The sequence below is a fragment of the Fusarium odoratissimum genome (genome assembly GCF_000260195.1).
Source record: "Fusarium odoratissimum NRRL 54006 unplaced genomic scaffold supercont1.21, whole genome shotgun sequence".
In the NCBI taxonomy this organism is placed as follows: Eukaryota; Fungi; Ascomycota; class Sordariomycetes; order Hypocreales; family Nectriaceae; genus Fusarium; species Fusarium odoratissimum.
Window position 1 is genome coordinate 155,029 of NW_022158706.1, and position 21,905 is coordinate 176,933.

At 47.5% G+C, this 21,905-nt stretch overlaps 9 protein-coding genes across 11 annotated transcripts; 5 read left to right on the forward strand and 4 right to left on the reverse strand.

Annotated features, from left to right (window-relative positions):
• Positions 1–272: 272 nt before the first annotated feature.
• Positions 273–2,204, reverse strand: FOIG_11219 (uncharacterized protein). Its single transcript, XM_031211770.1, has 2 exons — positions 1,905–2,204; positions 273–1,852 (listed from the first exon to the last, which is right to left on the reverse strand). Exons 1-2 carry the CDS (start codon positions 1,959–1,961, stop codon positions 500–502), a joined length of 1,410 nt encoding a protein of 469 aa, XP_031058344.1. The 5' UTR covers positions 1,962–2,204; the 3' UTR covers positions 273–499.
• A 188-nt stretch (positions 2,205–2,392) lies between these two features.
• FOIG_11220 (uncharacterized protein) lies at positions 2,393–5,629 on the forward strand. Of its 3 annotated transcripts, XM_031211772.1 has the most exons (4): positions 2,396–2,614; positions 2,665–2,743; positions 2,803–4,318; positions 4,375–5,624. In XM_031211772.1, exons 1-4 carry the CDS (start codon positions 2,495–2,497, stop codon positions 5,540–5,542), a joined length of 2,883 nt encoding a protein of 960 aa, XP_031058346.1. In that variant the 5' UTR covers positions 2,396–2,494; the 3' UTR covers positions 5,543–5,624. The 3 variants fall into 3 exon arrangements, with proteins under 3 accessions (XP_031058345.1, XP_031058346.1, XP_031058347.1); XM_031211771.1 differs by having other exon boundaries at positions 2,393–2,743; positions 4,375–5,629; XM_031211773.1 differs by having other exon boundaries at positions 2,396–4,318.
• Positions 5,630–6,554: 925 nt separating this feature from the next.
• FOIG_11221 (uncharacterized protein) lies at positions 6,555–7,802 on the forward strand (the record flags this gene model as incomplete). Its single annotated transcript, XM_031211774.1, has 4 exons — positions 6,555–6,884; positions 6,962–7,390; positions 7,461–7,645; positions 7,695–7,802. The coding sequence occupies exons 1-4, from the start codon at positions 6,611–6,613 to the stop codon at positions 7,800–7,802; spliced, it is 996 nt and encodes a 331-aa protein (XP_031058348.1). The 5' UTR covers positions 6,555–6,610.
• Positions 7,803–8,764: 962 nt separating this feature from the next.
• FOIG_11222 (uncharacterized protein) lies at positions 8,765–10,656 on the reverse strand. The gene is made up of 2 exons (XM_031211775.1): positions 9,865–10,656; positions 8,765–9,738 (listed from the first exon to the last, which is right to left on the reverse strand). The coding sequence occupies exons 1-2, from the start codon at positions 10,387–10,389 to the stop codon at positions 8,797–8,799; spliced, it is 1,467 nt and encodes a 488-aa protein (XP_031058349.1). The 5' UTR covers positions 10,390–10,656; the 3' UTR covers positions 8,765–8,796.
• Positions 10,657–11,019: 363 nt separating this feature from the next.
• On the forward strand, positions 11,020–12,910 carry FOIG_11223 (uncharacterized protein). The gene has a single exon (XM_031211776.1). The coding sequence runs from the start codon at positions 11,162–11,164 to the stop codon at positions 12,752–12,754; it is 1,593 nt and encodes a 530-aa protein (XP_031058350.1). The 5' UTR covers positions 11,020–11,161; the 3' UTR covers positions 12,755–12,910.
• FOIG_11224 (myo-inositol 2-dehydrogenase) lies at positions 11,052–13,963 on the reverse strand (the record flags this gene model as incomplete). The annotated part of the gene is made up of 2 exons (XM_031211777.1): positions 11,052–13,591; positions 13,637–13,963. 2 exons carry the CDS (start codon positions 13,961–13,963, stop codon positions 12,851–12,853), a joined length of 1,068 nt encoding a protein of 355 aa, XP_031058351.1. The 3' UTR covers positions 11,052–12,850.
• Positions 13,964–14,405: 442 nt separating this feature from the next.
• FOIG_11225 (uncharacterized protein) lies at positions 14,406–15,726 on the reverse strand. The gene is made up of 4 exons (XM_031211778.1): positions 15,673–15,726; positions 14,923–15,619; positions 14,770–14,876; positions 14,406–14,719 (listed from the first exon to the last, which is right to left on the reverse strand). Exons 1-4 carry the CDS (start codon positions 15,703–15,705, stop codon positions 14,483–14,485), a joined length of 1,074 nt encoding a protein of 357 aa, XP_031058352.1. The 5' UTR covers positions 15,706–15,726; the 3' UTR covers positions 14,406–14,482.
• Positions 15,727–16,869: 1,143 nt separating this feature from the next.
• On the forward strand, positions 16,870–18,788 carry FOIG_11226 (uncharacterized protein; the record flags this gene model as incomplete). The annotated part of the gene is made up of 5 exons (XM_031211779.1): positions 16,870–16,975; positions 17,072–17,447; positions 17,524–17,656; positions 17,711–18,491; positions 18,538–18,788. 5 exons carry the CDS (start codon positions 16,870–16,872, stop codon positions 18,786–18,788), a joined length of 1,647 nt encoding a protein of 548 aa, XP_031058353.1.
• A 937-nt stretch (positions 18,789–19,725) lies between these two features.
• Positions 19,726–21,788, forward strand: FOIG_11227 (uncharacterized protein; the record flags this gene model as incomplete). Its single annotated transcript, XM_031211780.1, has 3 exons — positions 19,726–20,356; positions 20,434–20,682; positions 20,741–21,788. The coding sequence occupies 3 exons, from the start codon at positions 19,726–19,728 to the stop codon at positions 21,652–21,654; spliced, it is 1,794 nt and encodes a 597-aa protein (XP_031058354.1). The 3' UTR covers positions 21,655–21,788.
• Between the last annotated feature and the right edge of the window lie 117 nt (positions 21,789–21,905).

The following is a 21,905-nucleotide window of genomic DNA, read 5'->3' on the forward strand; positions in this document are numbered from 1 at the left end:
AGCAGTCAAAGAGTCTATTGAGTTATCCGAAGACAATTGAAATTTATCTCAACACCTTCTTTACTTGGGATAAAAGTCTCTTGCTTTATGCCATCCTCTAGATTGGTCATTTGGCGACCGTCGAAGGCAGGCGTCGTCATGGTAAGGAAAATGAGAGGATCACGGAGTCAGGATAATAGGGAATTCGATTGGAATATGGCTCAGGAAAGCACAGGCGACCAATATGGACGCCAAATGTTAGTTAAAATAGCGAAATGAACGAGGAAAGCGACGAGAGACAATTAGAGATCGATAGTATGTTGTAGCAGCAATGGCTGTGATGATCTATAATGGGTTCGGAGTGATCTCGTCTCTAGTAGAGCAATAGTTAGGAACTTAGGATGTCAAAGCCAATAACCTGTCAATCTTCGAATAGTGCCTGGATGATGCCGTGTAATCTTTATAAATGTCTTCTTGACCACTAACAATACCCCAATAAGACAGAGTACAGTGCTTATAATCAGAGACTTGCTCTCAGTGAACCACCACTGGCCTCAGACTCAAACTGCGAGAACTTCTCATCGACATCCTTCCACATATCATACGTCAATAACCATCTCCCAACTCCATGGTACCTCCAAGGGAAAGGGTCCTCTCCTGTCTCCGAGGACTGCGGTATGATCGGATTCTCTCCACTGAGCCACTCTTCATCCCACTTTCCATATTGCCTGAACCGCTCATCTCGCTGTCTCTGCTCTTCGCCATCGGGAAGGTGATATATCCATTGGTTGTACGTTCCTCTTTGCACAACCATCTCTGTACGTTCTCGTCGACATGCCTCGTAGACAGCGAGAGCTTTCAGCTTTGAGGCTGGTGACTTATCAGTAAGCTTGGCAAGACATAGCCCGAGTACACCACCGTCCTCTAGAGCCATACCGGCACCACTGGCAAGATATGGTAGTGTTGCGTGGACAGAATCACCGAGCATGGTGAGGGCTCCCGAAGGGTGTGACCAAGTTGGGTCGAGGCCAGGACGAATGCATAATCTCCACTTGAGAACAGAGTCGCAGAGGTTCAGCATCTTTCCAATACGGGGGTCCCATTCGGCAAAATGGGCTCTCATCTCTTCGATATTCCCCTTCAAAGTGTTGCCGCTATCGAGTGGGATATCATCTGGCACTAAAAGGACCATGTTGAAGAGTTCTCCTCCCTTCAGCACGTAATTGACTGCATGTTTATCGGGACCGACCCAGTAGTTGACTTGAGGATCCTCCACGAATGGTCTTAGGTCTGGGTCTTTTCTCATCTCGTCTGTCGACAGCAGCAGCCGGTATGCCAAGTCGCCCGTTAATTGTGGAGGATCGGATCGGCCGAGGAACTGCTCTCTGAGTGAAGAAGCGATGCCATCAGCACCAACTACCAAGTCAGACTCCATCGTTTGTCCTCCTTCTAGAAACACAGTTGCGTGGCTGTTGTCGGCCGCTATCTCGTAAGACAAGACTTTAGATCCGCAGAGAATCTTGGCGCCCAGCTCATGAGCTCTGTCCAGGAGTGCCTTGTGCAAAGTAGCGCGATGGAAATCGAGGAAAGGGTAGCCTCCCGAGGCAGCCGCATATCCATGGTAGTCCATTTCTGAGAGATGGTTTCCCTTCCATCCGATGAAGTTGCATTTCCTTGGCTTGGTAGCATTCTTGACCAATTCCTTCTCGAGACCCCAGGAGAAGAGAACTCGAGCAGCGTTGGGAAGGACTTGAATACCGGCGCCGACCTCGCCGATTGCTGGTGCAGACTCCAACACTGTGACATCATGGCCGGCGAGACGGACGGCGATTGCAGCACCGAGACCACCAAGTCCAGCTCCTACGATCACTACCTAAATAAACATTAGTTTGAAATGTTTTTGAGATGCAGAACCTTGAACTTACATGAAGTCTGCTCGAGTCGCTTCTCTCCATCACTTCCTGTGTCTTGTAGTTAGGCATCTTGGCTCTAGGCTGCTGGATCTCAATTGACGATGGGCAGACGAGATAATATCGAGTAAAAGGACTCTACATCCGTATTAAAGGTCTATGTGACGAAGTCTAGGTCTTGTGGCAAAGCAGACCCAAGTGGTGGTGCGATGACTGGTTTGTCCGATTCACGACGCCTATTGCCGATATGCTCGTGCCTTTACATTCTGGGAATAGATAACCATCGCTAGCTCAAGCACGGATCTTGAACCCGAGTTCCTTTACCCACTCACCCATGTCCGTTAGCATCCTCCCACTTATCAAGATAATGTGCGGGGAAGTTGATAAGGGTGGGGATGCGGTAGCACTGTGGCGGAGTCCAGCCAAGCCTATCACTTATCAGAGTTACACTACTAATCAGTCAGAGCTCAACGGCATTCGGCAATTCCTCCCACTCTAGAATCCAACGTTTCCTCACTCTATCTCTCGTTCATCTTTAACATTTCCCACCTCATCCCACTCTACAGCCATGTACGGAGCCGACGACGAGTTGTCCCTAGCGGTCGATGCGTTTCTTACAGAAGCCATGGGTCGTAAACAGACACAATCGCAGGGTCAATCAGAGGCCTCTCGAAGAGGTTCTGCAGCCTCCCAGCCAGCTCCTCAGAGTGACAAGTCGTTTGAGTGTACTCATCCTGGCTGTAGCAAGAAGTTCACGCGCTCAGAACACTTGCAGCGACATGCTCTCAATCACTTGCCGGGCGGTTCTTCATGTGACATATGTCGTGCACACTTCAAACGGCCTGATTTGTTGAGTGAGTGACCATGTTTTGTATAGCCGAGTCGATCAAAGTTTGTTCTTACGTATCCAAAGGGCGACATATGGAAAGACATCGCCAGAAGGATCTTGAGGCCGGAGGAACCGGCTTTGGCGTTCTCGATACACGAAAGAGATCCTGGGAAGCACCCGACGGTACGGTCGTTGAAAAGCGACCGTGTCGGAACAGCAACACGAAAGCCAAAAGTACCAAGGGTTCAGGACAGAACCCTCAAGAAACACAACAAGTCCCATCTCCAGAATCCGACCAGGCAGATAATACAAGGAATCAATCCCCTGGGCTGATCGCTTGGGGCCACAACGGAGGCCAGTCAGTGAATGGAGTTGATCTTCATCCCTCATCCGACTTGCACATTGAAGACTCCATTTTTGTTCACTCCGCCGGTGAACTCGTCACAGACGACCATTTAGGAAACTTTACCACCTCAACCGACCCATTCCATCACAGTGAAGGCATAGGCGAGTTTTCGTTCGACCAGCTCGATCCGCTACTTCTCAACGAATCATTCGTGGATACTGCAGCACTTGACTACACGCAAAACTTCCAGCCAGATACAGCCAGCTCATTTAATATGCCCTATACGACTGCTTTGGACTACAATTGGTTATTTAACATGAACTTGAACCCAACACCAACACCCCTCGCAAAGGCCAACGAGCAGTATATCCCATCCGCCCAGATGTCGGAGCCCGTCCAGATATTATCACCAGACTCTATCAACAGCACGCGGCGTTGGTCTGAGTCGGTACATTCTCACAGCAGTGATACGAGGCAAGATGCTTCTGATCCCCGAACCGCAGTCTTGAACCATACCAAGACAACTTCGGAGAGCCTTGCCAGCTCTAGAACTGAGTCTACAACGCCAGCAGAATACAAAAGCGCCAAACTATTGAGGCCCAACATCGCCCACGATCATCAATATGTCGAGGAACCGCAATTCAACAGACCATTCTCGATGCTCGAGAAAGGTCCATCGATACCCAAGATCGACGAAAGCGTGCGCAAACGAATTCTCCAAGTCGTCGAAGCTGCCAACCCATCTTTACCTGATTCTCGTCACTCCCTGTGGGATGAGCCACTATTGTCACGAGACTCCCTTCAAACATATCTGGAATTGTTCTTCGTCAAGTTCAATACTGCCTACCCACTGATGCACCTTGCAACCTTTGATGTCAGCAGAATGGAACCTCTGCTTCTCATCTCCGTCCTCCTGCTTGGCGCAACCTACTCGACCAAGGATGCCCATCAGCTGGCTGTGTGCATCCACGACGTCATACGTCCTAGCATCTTTTCTCATGCTAGCTTTTCGGCTCGTGCGGAACTATGGACTCTGCAGACTATCCTTTTGGTGGAATGCTTTGGGAAGTCGAGGGCTGGACAGAAGCAGCACGACATGAGTCATCTCTTCCATGGACTTCTTATAAATCTTATTCGCAGATCTGACTGCCAGTCAGTTCGCCCTCAAGGACCGCCAGCTGGCTGTACCGATTCAAAAGAGGGTGTAGTGCGAGAGGCTTGGAGACGATGGGCCATTGCAGAACAAAAGAAACGGCAAGCCGCTCAAGCAAGATTCTTACTGGTAGCATTCGACTAACATGTAATTACAGTCTCGCACTTCTGTGCTTCATGTGGGATACACAGCATGCCGTTCTCTTCTGTCAGAGTCTTTGCATGTCCGCATTTGAGCTTCGTCTCGAACTGCCATGCAGCCAAAGAATATGGGAGGCTTCAGATCCAATGTCCTGGGCTATGGCATGGCGCTCATCAGCTTGCAGTTCCCAGCAGACCTTTTACCTTCCCAGTCTCAAATCCTATCTCGGACCATCAGTGCCGCGTCCAAAGGCATTGACAGGATTGTCTCACGTACTTATGCTACATGGCTTGATGTCCATCGCATGGGACATGCAGCGTCGTGATCAGACAGCGCTTGGAGTAGTGGACGGTGATGGGCCCGGATCCAACTGGCGGAAGCTCATAGGGAACGCTTATGACGCTTGGAAGGAAGACTTTGATGCTTACATAACCTCAATTATTTCTCGACTGCAGAATACACCTGAGGACCAGGCCAGAAGGAGTGAATACGTGGCGTTTGCTACTGCATACAATGCTCTGTTTCACTCAGCACAAGCACTTCTTCGTATGGAATTTCTCGATATACAGATCTACGCTGGTGCTCGCCATATACTAGGCCGACCAGTTCAGCAGAAGGACTATCGCCGATCCGCAAAGGCGGTGAAACAGTGGGCTTCTTTAGTGACAGAACGACCAAACAAAGATCAAACCTCCAACACCGAACAAAATACAAGAAGCCACAAGAGGCCAGCCTCTATAGCTGCATGGCACGCTGCTCGATTGCTTCATGAAAACACCAAAGTGCTCACGCGTTCAGACGCAATGCAGCTCTTCCACGTCCCCTGGTGTCTGTACCTAGCAACTCTTGCATGCTGGGCATTCTGCCACGGCCAGCCAAATAGAGGAGGTATACTTGATATGGAAGATGATGTTGATGATAGCGACGATGAGAGCGACGAGATCATCTGGAATCCTCGAGGAGAAATGCATAACCTCGTGTCAAGAATGGCTCAGAATGGGCCTGAGGACATGGATGTAAAAACAGGTCAACAACGACAGATTGTCGGGCTTGTCTGGACTATGGCTGAGACGTTGAGCAAGGTTCGGTGGGGTATCTTGCACGCTGGAGTTGTCGTGCTACGGGGGCTGATACCGCAAAGACTTATTAACCAGTATGATGAGCCTCATGATGATGCTTTCTAAACCAAATATACTGGTTTTAATAGAAATATAACTCTGATATTTCAGTTACTAATTAACGGTAAACACTTAGATTAAATTATTTATAACCCTTATTGCAGTGACGTGTCTTTATATCTCCCCTATTAAAAGACCGCTTATCTAATATAAGACTAATATAAAAATCTAAGCTATTAATAATATAGAAAAAGCTAAGTATTAATTAAACTAATATAATTAATTATATTATTTAAAAAAAGGTTAAAGATAAGAAGTTAATAGTATTATTATAGCTAGTTAATAATAATAAAGTAGTATTATAATAACTATATATAAGAGATATTTAAGTAAGTTTTAAATAAGGCATATACTACTATGAGTTAATATTTTCCTAATATAGCTAAGTTATTTAAGATAAAGCACAGGAAGCATTCTAGTTCTATAGTTTAAAATTAATAATTATATAATTAATATAATTTACCCTGTTTTACAGGATATAGACTTAGATTTTAAATAATTTAATAGCATTAAGATAGACTTAATTTTAATAGAAGGTTAACTTATATTTCTAATTACTACCTTAGCTATATACTTAAGTAAGATAACACTTTAATAGCAACGCGTTAAGTTCTGGCTCTAACATATTAGCATCTGTTGTAATAAATATAATATTTAGCTAGGAATTATTATTAATTCTTTGTAGAACTAATTCGTCAGGCCACGGCGCTCAAGCCTATGACAGATCTTGGTACTTTTAATCCTATCCCTACTCTAACCCTAATTCTAAGAAGTTTATATAAATGCAAATAAATACAATTTATATCCTTGGACTTGTTATTGTAATTGGTAAGGTCATTATAGGATTAGTGCTAATTGTAAAGCCTTAGTACTCATTGTCCCATGTCAGATTGTCTAGGGTTAGATAAATATTTTGGGTACACGTGACGTAGTCGCCGGGGTCCATTAACACGAGGAATACGATACGGTGCTGCCTACAGACTGCCGAGCATATTCCTGCAAATAAATATCTCATCTGTTCGACTGCTTCCTGTAATCACAAACATTAGTGCAACCCAAGCAAAGACTGCCAAGATGCATCCTCTTCATCCTGAGTGGACCGCATTTGTTACACAGAACCCGAACATCATCCATGACGACGACCAACGCAATGGAGATTTTCTTTCCTCCGTAGATGGCTATAAACTTGCCACTCAGGTACTTACGACCGACACCACTATTCCATGTCGTGATGATCACCAGATACCTGTTCGAATCTATACGGCAAAGGAGACTCAACCTGCACGCGGCGTCGTCATTTTCTTTCACTCCGGCGCCTTTAGGCACGGCTCTCTTGAGACAGAAGACGGTACGTGACCAAGCTACAAAAATGCAGGTTGGCGGATTGTCAAGTGCAAAAATAGCTAAAGATGGAACGGTCTGCAGTCTCATGCCGGTACATGGCCCTGGGTGGTCCCATCACGGTAATCAGCGTCGAGTATCGACTCTGCCCAGCATATCCGTACCCTATCCCGATCAACGATGGGTGGGATGCGTTCCAGTATATTGTCACTGCACTTCCCAGCCTAGTGCCTAGGCATACCGAGCCAGTGAATTTAGTCATCAGCGGGACTTCCTCAGGCGGGCAGCTTGCAGCAATCGTCTCGCAACGAGCCCGGGACTGGTTCAAAGTGGTGGAAAATGCAGCCATCCCTGCAAAGATAACGTTGAGCGGAGTCTTGCTCAGGGCCCCAGTGACTGTTCGTGGAACAAATGCAGCATTCATACCTCCCCGATTCAGAGACATGCATCATTCGTGGTCTGTAGACTTCGAGACACCCGGCCTCGATAGGCCTGATATGGAGCAAAGCCATGGTACGTTTTCTTCTTCTCTTGTATTTGTCCGTTGCATTTCTCTGTAGGCGTTAGCCCTTACCTCGTCCAGATGTACTTGGAGTACCACCCGAGGACAGAAGCTGCCCTGACGCCTACCCGCTATGGGGCGATTTCAATGGTTTACCAAGGACATATATCCAGATATGTGATGTAGATATTCTGCGTGATGACGCGGTGTGCTACTCGCGCGGCTTACAAGAGGTTGGAGTGGACGTACACGAGTCACTTTACAAGGTGAGCGGACGGTTCTCAGCTCGTAGAAGTTTCTGACAAAAAGAACAAGGACCTTCCGCATATTTTCTGGATATATGGCCACCATCTGGATGTTTCCAAGAAGGCGCAAGAAGACTGCGTGCAGGGGTTGAAATGGCTCCTTGGACTCAGTGGATGACAACACAATTTGACAGTTGGATGCCATTCAAGAAGTATATACCTACTGTGTTGAACCATGCGTCTTAAAGACTTTGTTTTTTTAACCAATCAAGTTTGTCCGTGTCATTATCTCCTGAGTGCGCGTAAGGCTCCAAAACCCCTTGAACTGGTCCTGGGGTGTCACGTGCAAGCAGGGATACTTAACATTATGCACCGACAATAGTCTTTTGTCGTTTGGTTGCCCTCTGTGCACAACCTACGGCTCGGGCCCATTCGCTGAGAACTGCATCACTAAAACCTGGCCCCAGCGGCAGCCGATAGCGACGGTTGACCTCACCACTGCTGATGCTGACGGCCGATACTGCCTAGGTAGACATAGTATTCTCTCCCCATCTTTCACAGTCCACACGTGTTTCCTATCTTTCATAAGTTCAGCGCTTATACCGTAGCCGTAATGGCCAAAGCCTCGTAAGGAAACCTCAGTCAGTACTGCATCATTATCAGAGCATAGATCTAACTTCAGAACACCAACATCCGTCAACAAACGATAGTTCGTCATAGTTAAATAAATATTATAAAGCAGAGGATTAAATAAGTATATTGTAATTAATAATATAATAGACTATATAATCTAGCTTTACTAGTAGCTTAATATATTAATTTATTTAGTTTATAGAGTAGCTATTTAGCCTAAACTGGCTTAAGTAAAATATTACTATTATAATTACTATAAGAAGTTATTATATTTATTAAATTATTGTTATTATTAGGATAATACACCTACTAACTATAGGACCTAATAAATATAAATATAAAGCTATTACTAGATAAAAGTATATTTATCCTTAGACTAAAGATATATAGGGGACTTAGCTATAAGAGCTATTAATTTCTAACGTATAATAATTAGAATTTTATTATATATAAGACCTATACAAGATACTATAGGCTGCAGGTTAATAGCAGTGGAGGGAAAGGCTAGGTAATAGTAATACTTTAATTATTATATCAAACTAGTTACGACGTACAAAGAACTTGCTGAACTCTGAATTACTCTCAAGCCTCTCCAAAGTGCAACTATCATATTGCAAAATCAGCTCCAGACCATGACCTTCCGCATGACGTGGTGGTAGGATGATGCAACGGCCGTCAGGCTTCCCCTCAGTGTCTCCAACAGTGACCCGAAATGCAGATGGGTATCCAAGATCACGCCCAAAATAAATGTCGTTATATCTATGCGCTTGAAGACAGACTATGAGCATGTCTGGACCAGGGTATCGGTCAACATTCCAAGTCAAGGAGGTACTCTTTGGCATCTGATTGAGAATTCCAACGAGACGCCTTACTGCTTTGTTGTTGACAGCAGCAATGGCTCGTTTGACACTAGTCGCCAACTCCACATGGACCTTGCCTCCATCTTCTTCATTCTGTAGGCGAGCAACAGATGCTCTGGCGACCGCATTCGGCTCTGCAAAATTTCCCCAATAATTAGACGGAAGTGGCGGGTTTTCCATTCGCTCTCTCGCGTCAACGGTGATCGATAGCTTAGCCTCGGGGTATTTATGATGGTCTATCTGCCTGGCCAGGACAACATGGCGCCAGAGAAACGCGCACACCGCCTCAGTCGTGCTCAACTTCGTATTTGTGGCGCCTTTCAGGACATGATCCTTGAGTAGGGAGAGCTTCGCGGCAGAGATGGAGAATATCCCATGCTCCACAGACTGAACCTCAGCAACTTTGTAATCTGTCGGGTTCAAGAAGGTAGAAGAGGTCTCTGTGAGCTTCCAGTCGGGAAAGTCCTCCAGAACTACGCCTTGTTCACCCTCAACAACTGAGCTTCGATCAAGAGGCGTGATTGGAAAAGTTCGGAGGCCGAGTCCTTTGGTAATGGCAGCCAAGTGCATGCCTATTGTCTTGTGCAAGATAAAGTTGCAGACGCCATCACCCGCCACATGCTGCATATCAATTAGTATCTGTCTTGGCAAATGATCGTACCTCAATGCTTCTGTTGTACAAGTGGCATCTCTGGCGGTCGTGTAACTAAGAGCAAGAATCAAATAGCGTAGAAAATGGAAACTTACATGGAGACAGGTTCCGAGTATAAGGCCCCCAGGTATGAAGTTACACTGAAGTACCAACGCCGGAATACATGCACCCGGAACTAGCTTTGCAGATGTGCCAAAGATAATATGTCTTGGGATATGGAGAGGAAAACAATCCTTCTCAAGTTGGTGGAACGTACCGAACTTCCATAGAGTCCGAAGTTCCGGCGCTGTGTAATCCCTGTAGTTGAGTCTGGCACCCTGCTTGCTATCGAATAGAAGCTCAACCTCTTCCCGGTCGTTTCCGATGGGCCGTCGCACAGAACATGCAAGTTCCGGGATGTCACTGATCGTGTTGACTAGAGCCCGCTCGAATAGATGAAAGATATGTCTCTTATCCGAATTCTGTGACACAGGAAAAAACAGGCATGATGAAATGTAGTCTCTTGGAGCGATTTGGTCGATTGCTGACAGTTTGACTATTTTTCCATGCGTGTTTGGCTGTGATTGAATGGTGGTAAAAGTGAAGCAGGCGGATGGAATAAATGGTATGGCACTGGACATAATGAAGATTCTGTTTTGGTAGTGTCAAAGCTTGAAAGTTGCGGGAGTATAAAATCAATTGGTGTCAAAATGTCAAGGACGTCCTAGGCACCTGATAGATAAAGCAAGATGAGAATCCGATACATTAGACTCTCCAGATGCCGAGATTGTAAGTATATACATTCCATTAGTCTAGACTCCCAGACTCGCGAGAATCCGAATGATTTCGTATTTGCGCTTTGACCAGCACATGATTGGGACGATATGCTGCACAGGCACATGAGTCTTGTTTATCTGACACATTCCGATAAAGCTTATGCGTAGTATCCTCCCTGACTGCAGATCCTTATACGAAGGGAGATGTATAATCGGGGCTTTTGGTCCAAGCGCATGTTACATCTGTTTAACCTGATAGGCGATATCGCTTAGACATGATTCGACAATTGGAATGTGACAAAAGAGCGGTCCGAGCCACAGCGGTGCAGGGTTTAAACTTCATATCCGAAGCTTGCAAGTGTAACGCAAAATACACTAAAGGGTAGATGATCTACCCCTTATCGAATGTTCAGCATTTTCGCGGCCTTTACTGTGTTGAGTTTAGATTGCGAAAATAGAAAGGGTGTAGTTATAATATAGCTGAAACGGGGGTCAAAGTGAAGTTGATATCATAACAGCATTGAAGGGAGAAGCGCGATTGCTTTCACGTGTTCGCCTGACATCGTACAAAATGAGAGCCAGTATGTGATGACCGTCTATTATCTCTCTACGAGAGCAGAAGCCATTCTACTCAAGTATGGCTGGAAACAGAAACGACGAATCAACCATGTCCAACTCATGGGTCGAACCAGCAGGCCACATACGGCCATCCACCGTGAAGTGCTCAGCTCTCGATAATCTCACCGCTTCGGTGTATCCTTCGCCTACACACTTCTTTCCTCTAAAGCCAGGAGCCGACGCCCGACAGCTCTACGAGGACTGCAAGAAAGGCCTCTCCAGGTGTATATACGAGCATCCGCACCTCTCTGGCATTATCAGAAAGGACGAAACTGGACGTTGCGCCATTGAGACTCGAGAAGCACCGCATGCCGGCACAAACTTCTGGTATCGAGACCATCGTCACGATGCAGATGTTCCTTCTTACCAAGAGCTAAAGGATAACGGGTGGCCTTTCGGGGATGGCGAAGAAGATGGCCTTAGCAAGCTCCGACCACAAGACTTCCCCTACGTTCAAGACGGCGATCCTATAATTGCACCTCAGTTTAATGTCGTTAAAGGCGGTATAGTCTTGACCATGTCTATCACGCATGTGATTGGGGACCTCGTACAGTTTATGGACTTCCTCAGGTCTTGGTCACAGAACACGAGTGCGATAGCGACTGCCAGACTTAATGGCCAACCTGTACCTCCTCTCCCCCAGCAGATATCGTCGGACTTGATGGATCGCTCCCTCTTGACACCTGACGTGGGTATCGAGGAGGATCTTGACAAGCTGGCAGCTCGTGCGGCGAAGCTTCCCCACCTCGACATGCTCGACCCTCGACGCCCGGAAGATGTCGCGGAGAAAGTGTCAAACCTCTTCACAAAGGCACGTCTGACCAATGACGATCTCGTGAGGTTTACTGAAGATGAACTCCGCACACTGTCTTGTTCTGTCTGGACCTTTTCACAGTCCTCAATAAAGCAGCTTCAGCACATGATCCAAGAGGTCTTGCCTGGCGGCTCAAAAGTGTCGTCTACGGACTGCTTGACTGCTTTCGCGTGGAACCGATTCTTCGCAGCCAAATATGCTCCTGGTTTATCAGGCCCTGATCCTCTACCTGAGACTAGCAAGATAGTCTTTGCTGGAAACATCCGTCGTCGGTTAACGCCCCCTTTACCCAACAACTACATGCCAGCCTGCGTGGATTTGTTCCCCGTGTCTGTGAACACCAGCGACTTTATCTCGCCTGACCCCAAGACTCTGGCCCAAGCAGCAATGGCAATTCGCAACAGCAATAGCACTTGGAGTGAGGAGACGTTTCGGGACATGCTCGAGATAGCCCATTCACACCCTGCCAATCCAGGTCTGATACCTAAAGGACCCGTCGATGCACTTGTCACGGATCATACACGAGCAAGTGCAGCTATGCTGTCGAGTTGGGGTCCCGAGCTCGGTACTTGCGAGGCCTTGAGAGAGCCTTATCTTGGAAGGATTCCACCTCATGGGGAGATTACACTCTTGCCTCGATGGAATAATGGTAATGTGGAGGTTATGTTTGCTGGAGAGGCTGTTGTGATGGAACGGTTGAGAAACGACCGGCTTGTGAGTCAGATGGCCACTTGCCAGTTTGTCATGGGTGATCCTAGGTTTGAAGTTACTCGTGGTAAGTATGTCTCAAAGCTGTAGTAGGAACAGCAATAGCAATGAGAGACTTTGTTACAGTGTAGCTATGATATTTTATTTGCAGTACTGGCTTGGTAAAGTTGCGCTAAAGCCACCGTACTATAATTGAGCTCTATTCACCTCGTTGCCACTCTCGTCAAAGAGAATTTTATTCCCCATGATCATAGACCGCTGCAAAGCCGCGCCAATACGCACTGCTGTTACTGCTGATGCAAGTTCAACGGGTACAGGCTTGTCATCCAGCACGCAGTCGGTAAACTCAATGGCTTCTCTTGTGAATGCTGCTTGGAATCGTCCCCAATAGTTTTGAGGAAGTTCGTGCCTGATACCTTCTTGTCCGTAGATTCGAACGTGGTTCTCGACCGGGATCAAGTTCACAGACAATTTCCCCTTTGTTCCGATAATCTCTGTTGTATCCTCTTGACCAGCAGCCATCATGCGTGAGGCATACAGATACGCAATGCGACCATCGTAGAATTCGACAATACCGACGGCGTTATCCCTATCATCATACTGTCGTAGATCCGGTTCCACAGCAGTAATTCCAACAGCGTGGACTGATCGAACTCTGGACTCTTGACCGAAGAACCATAGGGCCAGGTCAATATCATGAATACTGCAATCAACGAATATGCCACCAGAGAACTGAGCATATGCGACAAAAAAGCCTGAAGGATCTAGCACATCGCAAGTCTGGCTCCTAAGAACAGATGGGCGGCCAATCAAGCCTGACTTTGTTTTCTCGTACGCGTCGCGGTATGAAGCATCGAAACGCCGGGAAAAACCACACATTACTTTGAGATCGGGACGGGTCGCAGCGGCGTCAACAACAGATTGAGACTGAGTCATTAGCATATTTCGCAAGAGGTCACGAGAAGCACTCACAATCTCAACTGTTGTGCCAAGGGGCTTCTCGCACAAGACATGCTTTCCGGCCGCAATAGCCGCATTGGTCTGTTCAGCATGCACCGCAGTGGCAGAGGCGACACAAACAGCATCCAAGCCGATGTGAGCTATCATGTCAGAGTAGTTCTCGTAGATAGCTACCCCATCAGGAGCGAGGTTCTCGGCAGCCCATTCCCTCTCGGCAGCATCAGGGCTAGTGACTGCGACAAGAACAGCTCGAGGGACATTCTGATGGAAATTAAGGGCATGTCTCTTGCCCATTCGTCCAAGACCAGCGACTCCAACTTGGAGCTTGCGAGGTGCCATTATATCAAGAGTGCTGAGTTTGGGGAAGAAGTGAAGGAAATGAAGGAGGTGAATCAAGGGTAAGAAGTGGGATACTGCGGACCTGGCTTTCTTATTTATTATACAAACCCTGGCAGTCGATTTAGTGTCTCCATGTTGATGGAAAAAGATGTATTATCTCGTCTTGGACTTTTATGCTAGGGAAAAGCACTGGCTCGACGCGAAAGAAGATGGTGGAGTAGAGCATTCGGACGCTTTCGCCTTGAGTTCCATGCTGGTTCGGGGTAATTTGCCCCGACATAAAGACTGCGACTAAACGTTCCGAAAAAAGCTCCACAGTATTTCAGACCCGTTATACTACACCGTACATCGTACATGACAGATCTTGAGGATCGATTGCGTTCCCATCATGGAGTATTAAAATTAACAGATGTCTAAGTCTTTCGATTTGTCAAGCCTTCAACCATTGTGTTAAAGACTATTCTACCGGATAAAATTGACTGAAGCTATAATACCAGTACTTTTTCAAGGTTGAATGGATCATAAATCCACCCAGCCCCATGCTTTCTTCAAATGGTCCTGTGCTGAAGCAGTGGGCCAGGAATGGGTATTCTGGGTCAACATCAACACATCCAATAACGCTTCCTGGTCCCGTCTCTCGGTAAATCGATCTCCACATGCCGTCACCCCCATGCAGGCCGTAAACGTGGCGGGTCTTGTGGAGGGATTCGAGAGAGCTATTCCGCAAAGCTCTCGGACTTGGGTTCGGATATCGTCCTGAACCGGTCAGAATACATTGTCATGATCAGACGTACATCTCAACCTACGTCGATTTGCTTCCGAGCTAGCTGAGCAGCTGGTCCAATTCGTGGTACCCGGTCATCATGGCACATGAGGAGAATGCGAGCAAATATGCTATGAACTTGGCCGATGACTGCTGCCTGTTAGCAAGTTTTCTCGAAGTAAATCCTCCAACGTACCAACAGCGTGGTTTAAATAAATGATATGTGGAAAGGCTTCGCCCAAGCTCTCGTCCGAAGCACTATAGGCAATAGGCAGCCATGACACTGGCCGGGCTCGTAGCCAAGCTTGATCATAGTCAACCAGCTCTTGGTAGTGGTGTCTATTTGGACCGTTATTTCCAAAACAGTAGTTTATAACATCTGCACTATGAACAATGATGCGATTTGCCCATGTATCATCGTCGGCTTCAGAGAGAGACCGATCCATGAAACCATGGTCGAGCCTGATCTTGACAGGCCTTTGGCTCGCGAAGCTCATCGTTACCTCTTGTCTCATGCCAATCCAGAAGGAGGCTAAGCGGAGGCTACTAGGCGTTGTTGTAGAGTCACAAGTGTTCATGAATAGCTGTATTCCTAACAGGTGACCTTCGTGATCGGTGCCGATAAGGGGAACGTCGAGTTCTTCGAGAGTTCGAAGAAGAATAGTCGCTGCTAGCAGATTGTCATCGTTGAGGGCGGAGGAGTCGTTTGAGATTGTTGTCAAGTGTTTGAGACACGCTTGATGGTACCGATCAGAGGCGTAGGGGTCATATTGCGCGTTGAGGCTGAGATGTCTGGAGGACAGGGCAAAGATAGCATTCAGGAGAGTCGGGCAAGATGCTGCTCGAGGGGGGACAATGTTGGCAAAGTGGCGGCTGGAATCGCAGAGATCGAACTGCCATAGATCAGTACTCCCTATCGACCCAAATAGAGAATAGAATGGCGTACCCATGTACACATGTAAGTTAAATAATATTGCATCAATCTTACTTCGTGGTTCTCCGTCAAAGGGTAGGGTACTGATTCTACGTTGGCCAATCCCAGCGTCGAACCGTGCGGAATTGGGCCATAATTGCGAGAAACGTCTTTGCTTACTGCAATGACTCCATCTCCTCCACACATCGCAATTGCTGGCGTGTGAGGCGTTGGAGAGGCAACAGACCCAACATCCGTAAGTTGGTCATTATGAGAATGAAGCCTGTTACCATGGGTATGCTGCCATTGGCTTAGGCTTTCCGAGTCCGATAGATAATAACCTTCAACATCAGGTGTCTCATCCACGAATTGTACTTGGGAGCTCGTAAGTTGAAGCCTGCGTGGATAGGGATCACTTACATCGTCTTGAACAAGGGACCCAAACTTGATTTGGGGATGACCTGCGGTGGATCTCAGCCTTCTAATCATCGCAATGATACCTAACAGTCAGGGAGCGGGCATACGTAGTTGAGTGTTTGAAACGAAAAACAGGCGCCGTGGCGCAAACCTTGCCCATCGAAGCGCATCGAAGGCATGTCTGTGTACTTTCTCCAGCAATTTGTGGACCCCAGACGCATTTGAGATGCTGTCTCTTGCAGGCCTCATGATGGTCAGAGTGGCAAGTGGCATCTCGGCATGGTTACCGATATCTCATTTCACTTACAAGACATGCAGTAGCTGTGCTCATTTTCTCTCAGATCGAATTTTGCCGTTGTTGTCTGGTGCAAATTATCTTGAGGGGTAGGTTGCCCCGATTATATGACATTGCTCCAAGGGCAAAAAAGGCCGAAGAGTCGGGGATATGCTCCGTTTTTGCGTTTAAAGGTGAAAAGATCCGACACTCTAACCTGAACAGGCTTAACCCCCCAAGCTGATGGGTCCTGGGACGGGCCATTGCCCGATGGTTCTTGGAAGAAGACTTGTCCCACTGTTACCCCAAAACTCTACAGACCTGACTCGCGCTTCCCCGCAAACTACCCCGTGTTTAATCCATGTCACTGCCGTATAACGAAAGTAACCCGCCTCCATTCATTGGTTATCTATTGTCGTTGGTAAGTCGCTGAGTAGACCGAGATTTTAAACTATAATAGATCAGGTTCTCTCCCTGGAAAATCACCAGAGATTATTCATGCTCATCTACATTCAGGATCTACTTATAACACCCTCAAAATGGATAAGCAACTCGATCCCGTCAAGGACAAGCTTGACGAGTGTGGTGCTATTACAGAGGAGCACGCTGGCATGGACACTTCTCTGGAGCCATATGGTCCTTCCGGTATGATATGATTCCCCCATTGGCCTTAACACGTTAGCGAGAACTGTCCTCGGCATACGTTGTAACCATATCACCTGTGACAAGCTGACAAACTAGGGTTCCGCGGCCTCTTCTCGTCTCCCTACGTCGCAGCCTGCGCAGCCTTTTCGGCTATCGGTGGCCTCCTCTTTGGCTATGATCAAGGTGTCATTTCCGTGACCCTTGTCATGGATCATTTTCTCGATCGATTCCCCGAAGTCTCTGATGATGCTCCTGGCGCAGGCTTCAAGAAGGGCCTCATGACCGCCATGATCACGCTCGGGGCATTCATAGGTGCCATCAACCAGGGCTGGATCTCTGACTGGATATCCAGAAAGCGTTCGCTGATGGTTGCTGTTGTGGTATTTACGATTGGATCTACTCTTCAGACCGCTGCTATCAACTATGCCATGCTGGTTGTAGGACGCTTTATCGGTGGCATTGGTATTGGACAGTGAGTTCAGCCTTTTATTTTGTTCATTTATGTGAACACTCTATGTTCTTTGACATTAACCATTCACATCTGTCAGACTATCCATGGTGGTGCCGCTCTACATTGCAGAGATTTCCCCACCTGAAATACGGGGTGCGTTGTTAGTCTTCGAAGAGCTGTCTATTGTTATCGGCATTGTTGTTGCTTTCTGGATAACCTACGGGACAAAGGTAAACCATTTTCTTTACTCGCGCAAAGCTGTGCACTAATATCTACTCTTGCAGGGGATCCCCAGCCACTGGTCCTGGCAACTCCCATTCCTCCTCCAAATTCTCCCTGGTCTCCTGTTGGGCTTTGGTGCTATTTTCCTACCATACTCTCCTCGATGGCTAGCTTCCAAGGATCGCGAAGAGGAAGCCTTGTCCAATCTTGCCAAGCTACGCGCTCTTCCCGAGTCCGATTCCCGAGTCCAACGCGAATGGATGGACATTATTGCCGAAGCCCGATTCCAAGCAAGTGTTCTCCGCGAACGACACCCTAATCTCACTCAAAGAACGGATGTTGTAGGAAAGATTCGACTTGAGCTTGTGAGCTGGGGAGATTGCTTCAAGTCTGGTTGCAGGCGTCGAACTCTTGTTGGTGCCGGTCTCATGTTCTTCCAACAGTTCACTGGCATCAACGCCTTGATCTATTACTCACCAACACTGTTCGGCACTATGGGCCTCGACTTTGACATGCAACTCATCATGTCGGGCGTCCTCAACGTGTCGCAGTTGATTGGTGTTCTATCAAGTTTATGGACCATGGATCGTTTCGGTCGCCGAGGCATCCTCCTCTGGGGCAGCTTCCTGATGTTTGTTCCGCATCTCATCATTGCTGTCCTGGTAGGCAGGTTCTCCAACGACTGGCCTAGTCATACTGCTGAGGGCTGGACAAGTGTCGCCTTCCTTCTTTTCTACATGCTTGCCTTCGGTGCTTCTTGGGGACCTGTTCCCTGGGCCATGCCAGCGGAAGTCTTCCCGTCGTCTCTCAGAGCAAAGGGTGTGGCAATCTCCACTTGTTCAAGTAAGCCTATCATTTCTATCAAGCGTCAAGCCACTAACCTCGTTAGACTGGATTAACAACTTTGTCATTGGGCTCATTACGCCACCTCTTGTCCGCGAAACAGGCTTCGGCGCCTATGTCTTCTTTGCTGTCTTCTGTCTTCTGTCCTTTGTCTGGGTCTGGTTCAGTGTGCCTGAGACTAATGGAAAGTCTCTTGAAGAAATGGATAGCGTCTTTAAAGACCGGACTGGAGTGGCAGATATTGCCAAGAAGGATCGTATCCTTGCGGAGGTCTACACTGAGCGACTAAGCCGTTAGAGGGTAAAGATTTAGGCAATGGCTTCGATAGTTTCCAAATCTGAATTTCATAGTCCTTTGAGAGTTGTCTTGATGACGGATGTAATCAGCCGTGTGAGGGCGCCGTAGAAGCCAGGCATGGTTTCTGGAAGACAATACTGCTGCTTCGAAACTAGATTTGGCTAGGCATAATTCCGTTTCGAAGTGCAACCATTCAACTCCGAAATGCGCATTCCATACTAACACCAGACTATTTTTCTCATGTCATCCATCACCCGACTAGTCCAGGGGGCACGGGTTCGTAGTGGTTGCGTTGTCTAAACGTATCTTTCACCATCCAACAAAGGATATGGCCTCCACTGTCAAGGTTTCAGAGCGAAAGTCGACATACCTACAAAAAAGGTCCTGATCGGGCCACAGGATCAGACCCTTTGATGTAATCCATGACAATCCCTTGATTATTGATTACAAAGGAGGCAATTGAGTTAATGATTAGTTTGTTTTGAGATACTGAAGGAGTCCTACCCTGAACGCAGAATAGGTTATCGGACCGATAAACTAGCCACTGACAACCATTGTCCTGTTAGTTTGAGGAACTATACCTAAAAGGAACGGCACCAAACCAAGTTGGTATTTCAGCTGGAGCCTCCCCAAACGCTATCAAGGAGATCACAGACAAGTAGCGTCCCAATCAATCGTCTCACCTCGTGTTCCCCCAGCCATATGACCCTCAGCCATTGTCTAATTCCTGCAAAGGTCAGGGGAAATCTGGGGAAATGAGCCTGGGGAAACCAGTTGTGGCTTCCAGTGGTGGCTGTATCAGGCCTAAAGCCAAATCCTGCCAAGGTTGGGAGGACTTATATAACACCATGCATTTTCCAGTACATGATCAGCGTCAAATGCTTGTCCCTGATGCATCTTTGTCTTTTTGTACCCCACTCTTCGGTTATATGGAACAATGTTTGGGTCAAATGCCAACTCCAGCAAGGATGAGGTCGTACTCATATCCATGACCTCCAAGACAGTTGTTTCTCACGAGTCAGTTGTCGACGACAACCCCTCAGAAGACCTTGCCCGTCAGACCTCAAATGTCTACACTAACACCATTGACAATCCAATATGGCTCCCTCGCCGATCAACAAGCTCGGGCGGTGTCGGCGCACGTATCCATCGCGGCCTGGCAAGCGAGAAAGAGATGACTCTGCTTGGATGCTGCCGGAACTTCCCCAAGGCGATTATGTGGTCTTTTCTTCTCTTCCTTACCGTAGTCATGGAGGCTTATGATAAGTCCCTCATCTCTGGCTTCCTTGCCTTTCCGTCCTTTAGACGTCGGTACGGAGAACCCAGCCTGGCAGAGGCCGGCTCCGATGGGAGACGAGACTATGAGATATCGCCACTGTGGCAAATGGGGCTCCAGAATGCTGCCGTGGGTTGCGAGATTATAGGCCTTCTTGCCCATGGTTATATCTCATATGCGATTGGATACCGCAAGATGATGATTGCCGCGCTTGTGTGGATGTGTCTTGCAGTATTCCCTGCTTTCTTCGCTCACAATATCGCACTGCTACTTGCATCCCAAGCTCTCTGTGGTAAGTTTATCGCCGCCTATCAACCTGATGCACTCTTCCTAAACAATTATCGCAACGACTGACAGATAGTTCTCAAGGCTTGTCATGGGGCGTCATCCAAACTTTGGCAGCGACCTACGCTGCTGAAGTAGTGCCTTCAGTTATCCGAGCCGCCATCCTCAGCAATGTCAACATGTGCTGGCTCTTTGGCCAGCTCATGGGCACTGGAATACTGCGAGTGCTTATCAAGAACACCTCAGATTGGTCGTATCGCCTACCCTTTGCCCTGCAATGGGCATGGGCCGTCCCACTACTGTTTGCTATTTATTTCGCCCCTGAAAGTCCTTGTAAGACCTTTCCTACTCGAAGTATCTATCTGGACTTGTACTTATTTGGCACCTCTAGGGTGGTTAATCCGACACGAGAGACTATCAGAGGCTCGACATTCACTGCAGAGACTCACGAGCAACAAGCACATCGACATCGAAGATACAATCGCCATCATGCAGCACGTTGATTCAACAGAGAAGCAACTCGGATACGGTGGTGCGAGCTTTCTGGATCTCTTCAGAGGCTGCAACCGCCGCAGGACCGAAGTGTGCTGTATGACCTGGTCCTGCCAAGCCCTATGCGGTGCCACCTTGACCGGGTATGCCCCATACTTTCTAGAACAAGCAGGCTTCGAATCCTCCAAGTCATTCACTCTAGCTACGGGAATGTATGGCCTCGGCATCTTAGGCGGCATGATATCCTGGGTACTACTATCGATGATCGGAAGGCGGAGGCTCTACCTAGCAGGCTTGGTGGCTGCATTGCTGATTCTCACCACAGGCGGCATTCTGTCCATTATACTGGCCAACAACTCATCGCTGAACTGGGCTCTCGGCTCCTTGATTATCCTGATGACCTTTACTTACAACATGTCCATTGGCCCGGCTTGCTATGTAATCGTGGCCGAGATACCTTCAACAAGGCTTCGGATCAAGACCATTGCCTTCGCAAGGATCGTGTACAACGTCTTCACTATCATCAATAACATTGTCGCGCCACAGCTTTTGAACCCGACTGCATGGGACCTGGGTGGTAGGTCTTGTCTGGTGTATGCTGCTACGTCTTTCCTTTGTCTTATATGGTGCTATTTTCGGCTTCCTGAAACAAAGAAGCTATCATATTTGGAATTGGATATTCTTTTCGACAAGGGGGCTCCTACAGCCAAGTTTAAGGAACTACAAGATAGACTTGCCAATTCGGCGTATATCTCTGTATCAAAGGCAGAGCGGATCAGGAATGCTTGGCATGGGTGGCTGGCTTATTCCTAGTAAAGCGTTGACTTGTTTTGTTAGTAGCTTGAGTTATTTATGAAAAGGCGGTTGTAGTAATTATATGTGTTAATAATAATAATCACGGAACTCGTGCATCCGGTAAAGGATGTATAAAATTTATTATTCTTCAGTTTACATACGCGTATACGTAGATTAAGCTATTTTCGGGGCCTACAATGACACCGAGAGCGAAAGCGAACTGTTTCGCTTATACGCCACGGCTTGGCAATACAAGGTTGGCTTGTATC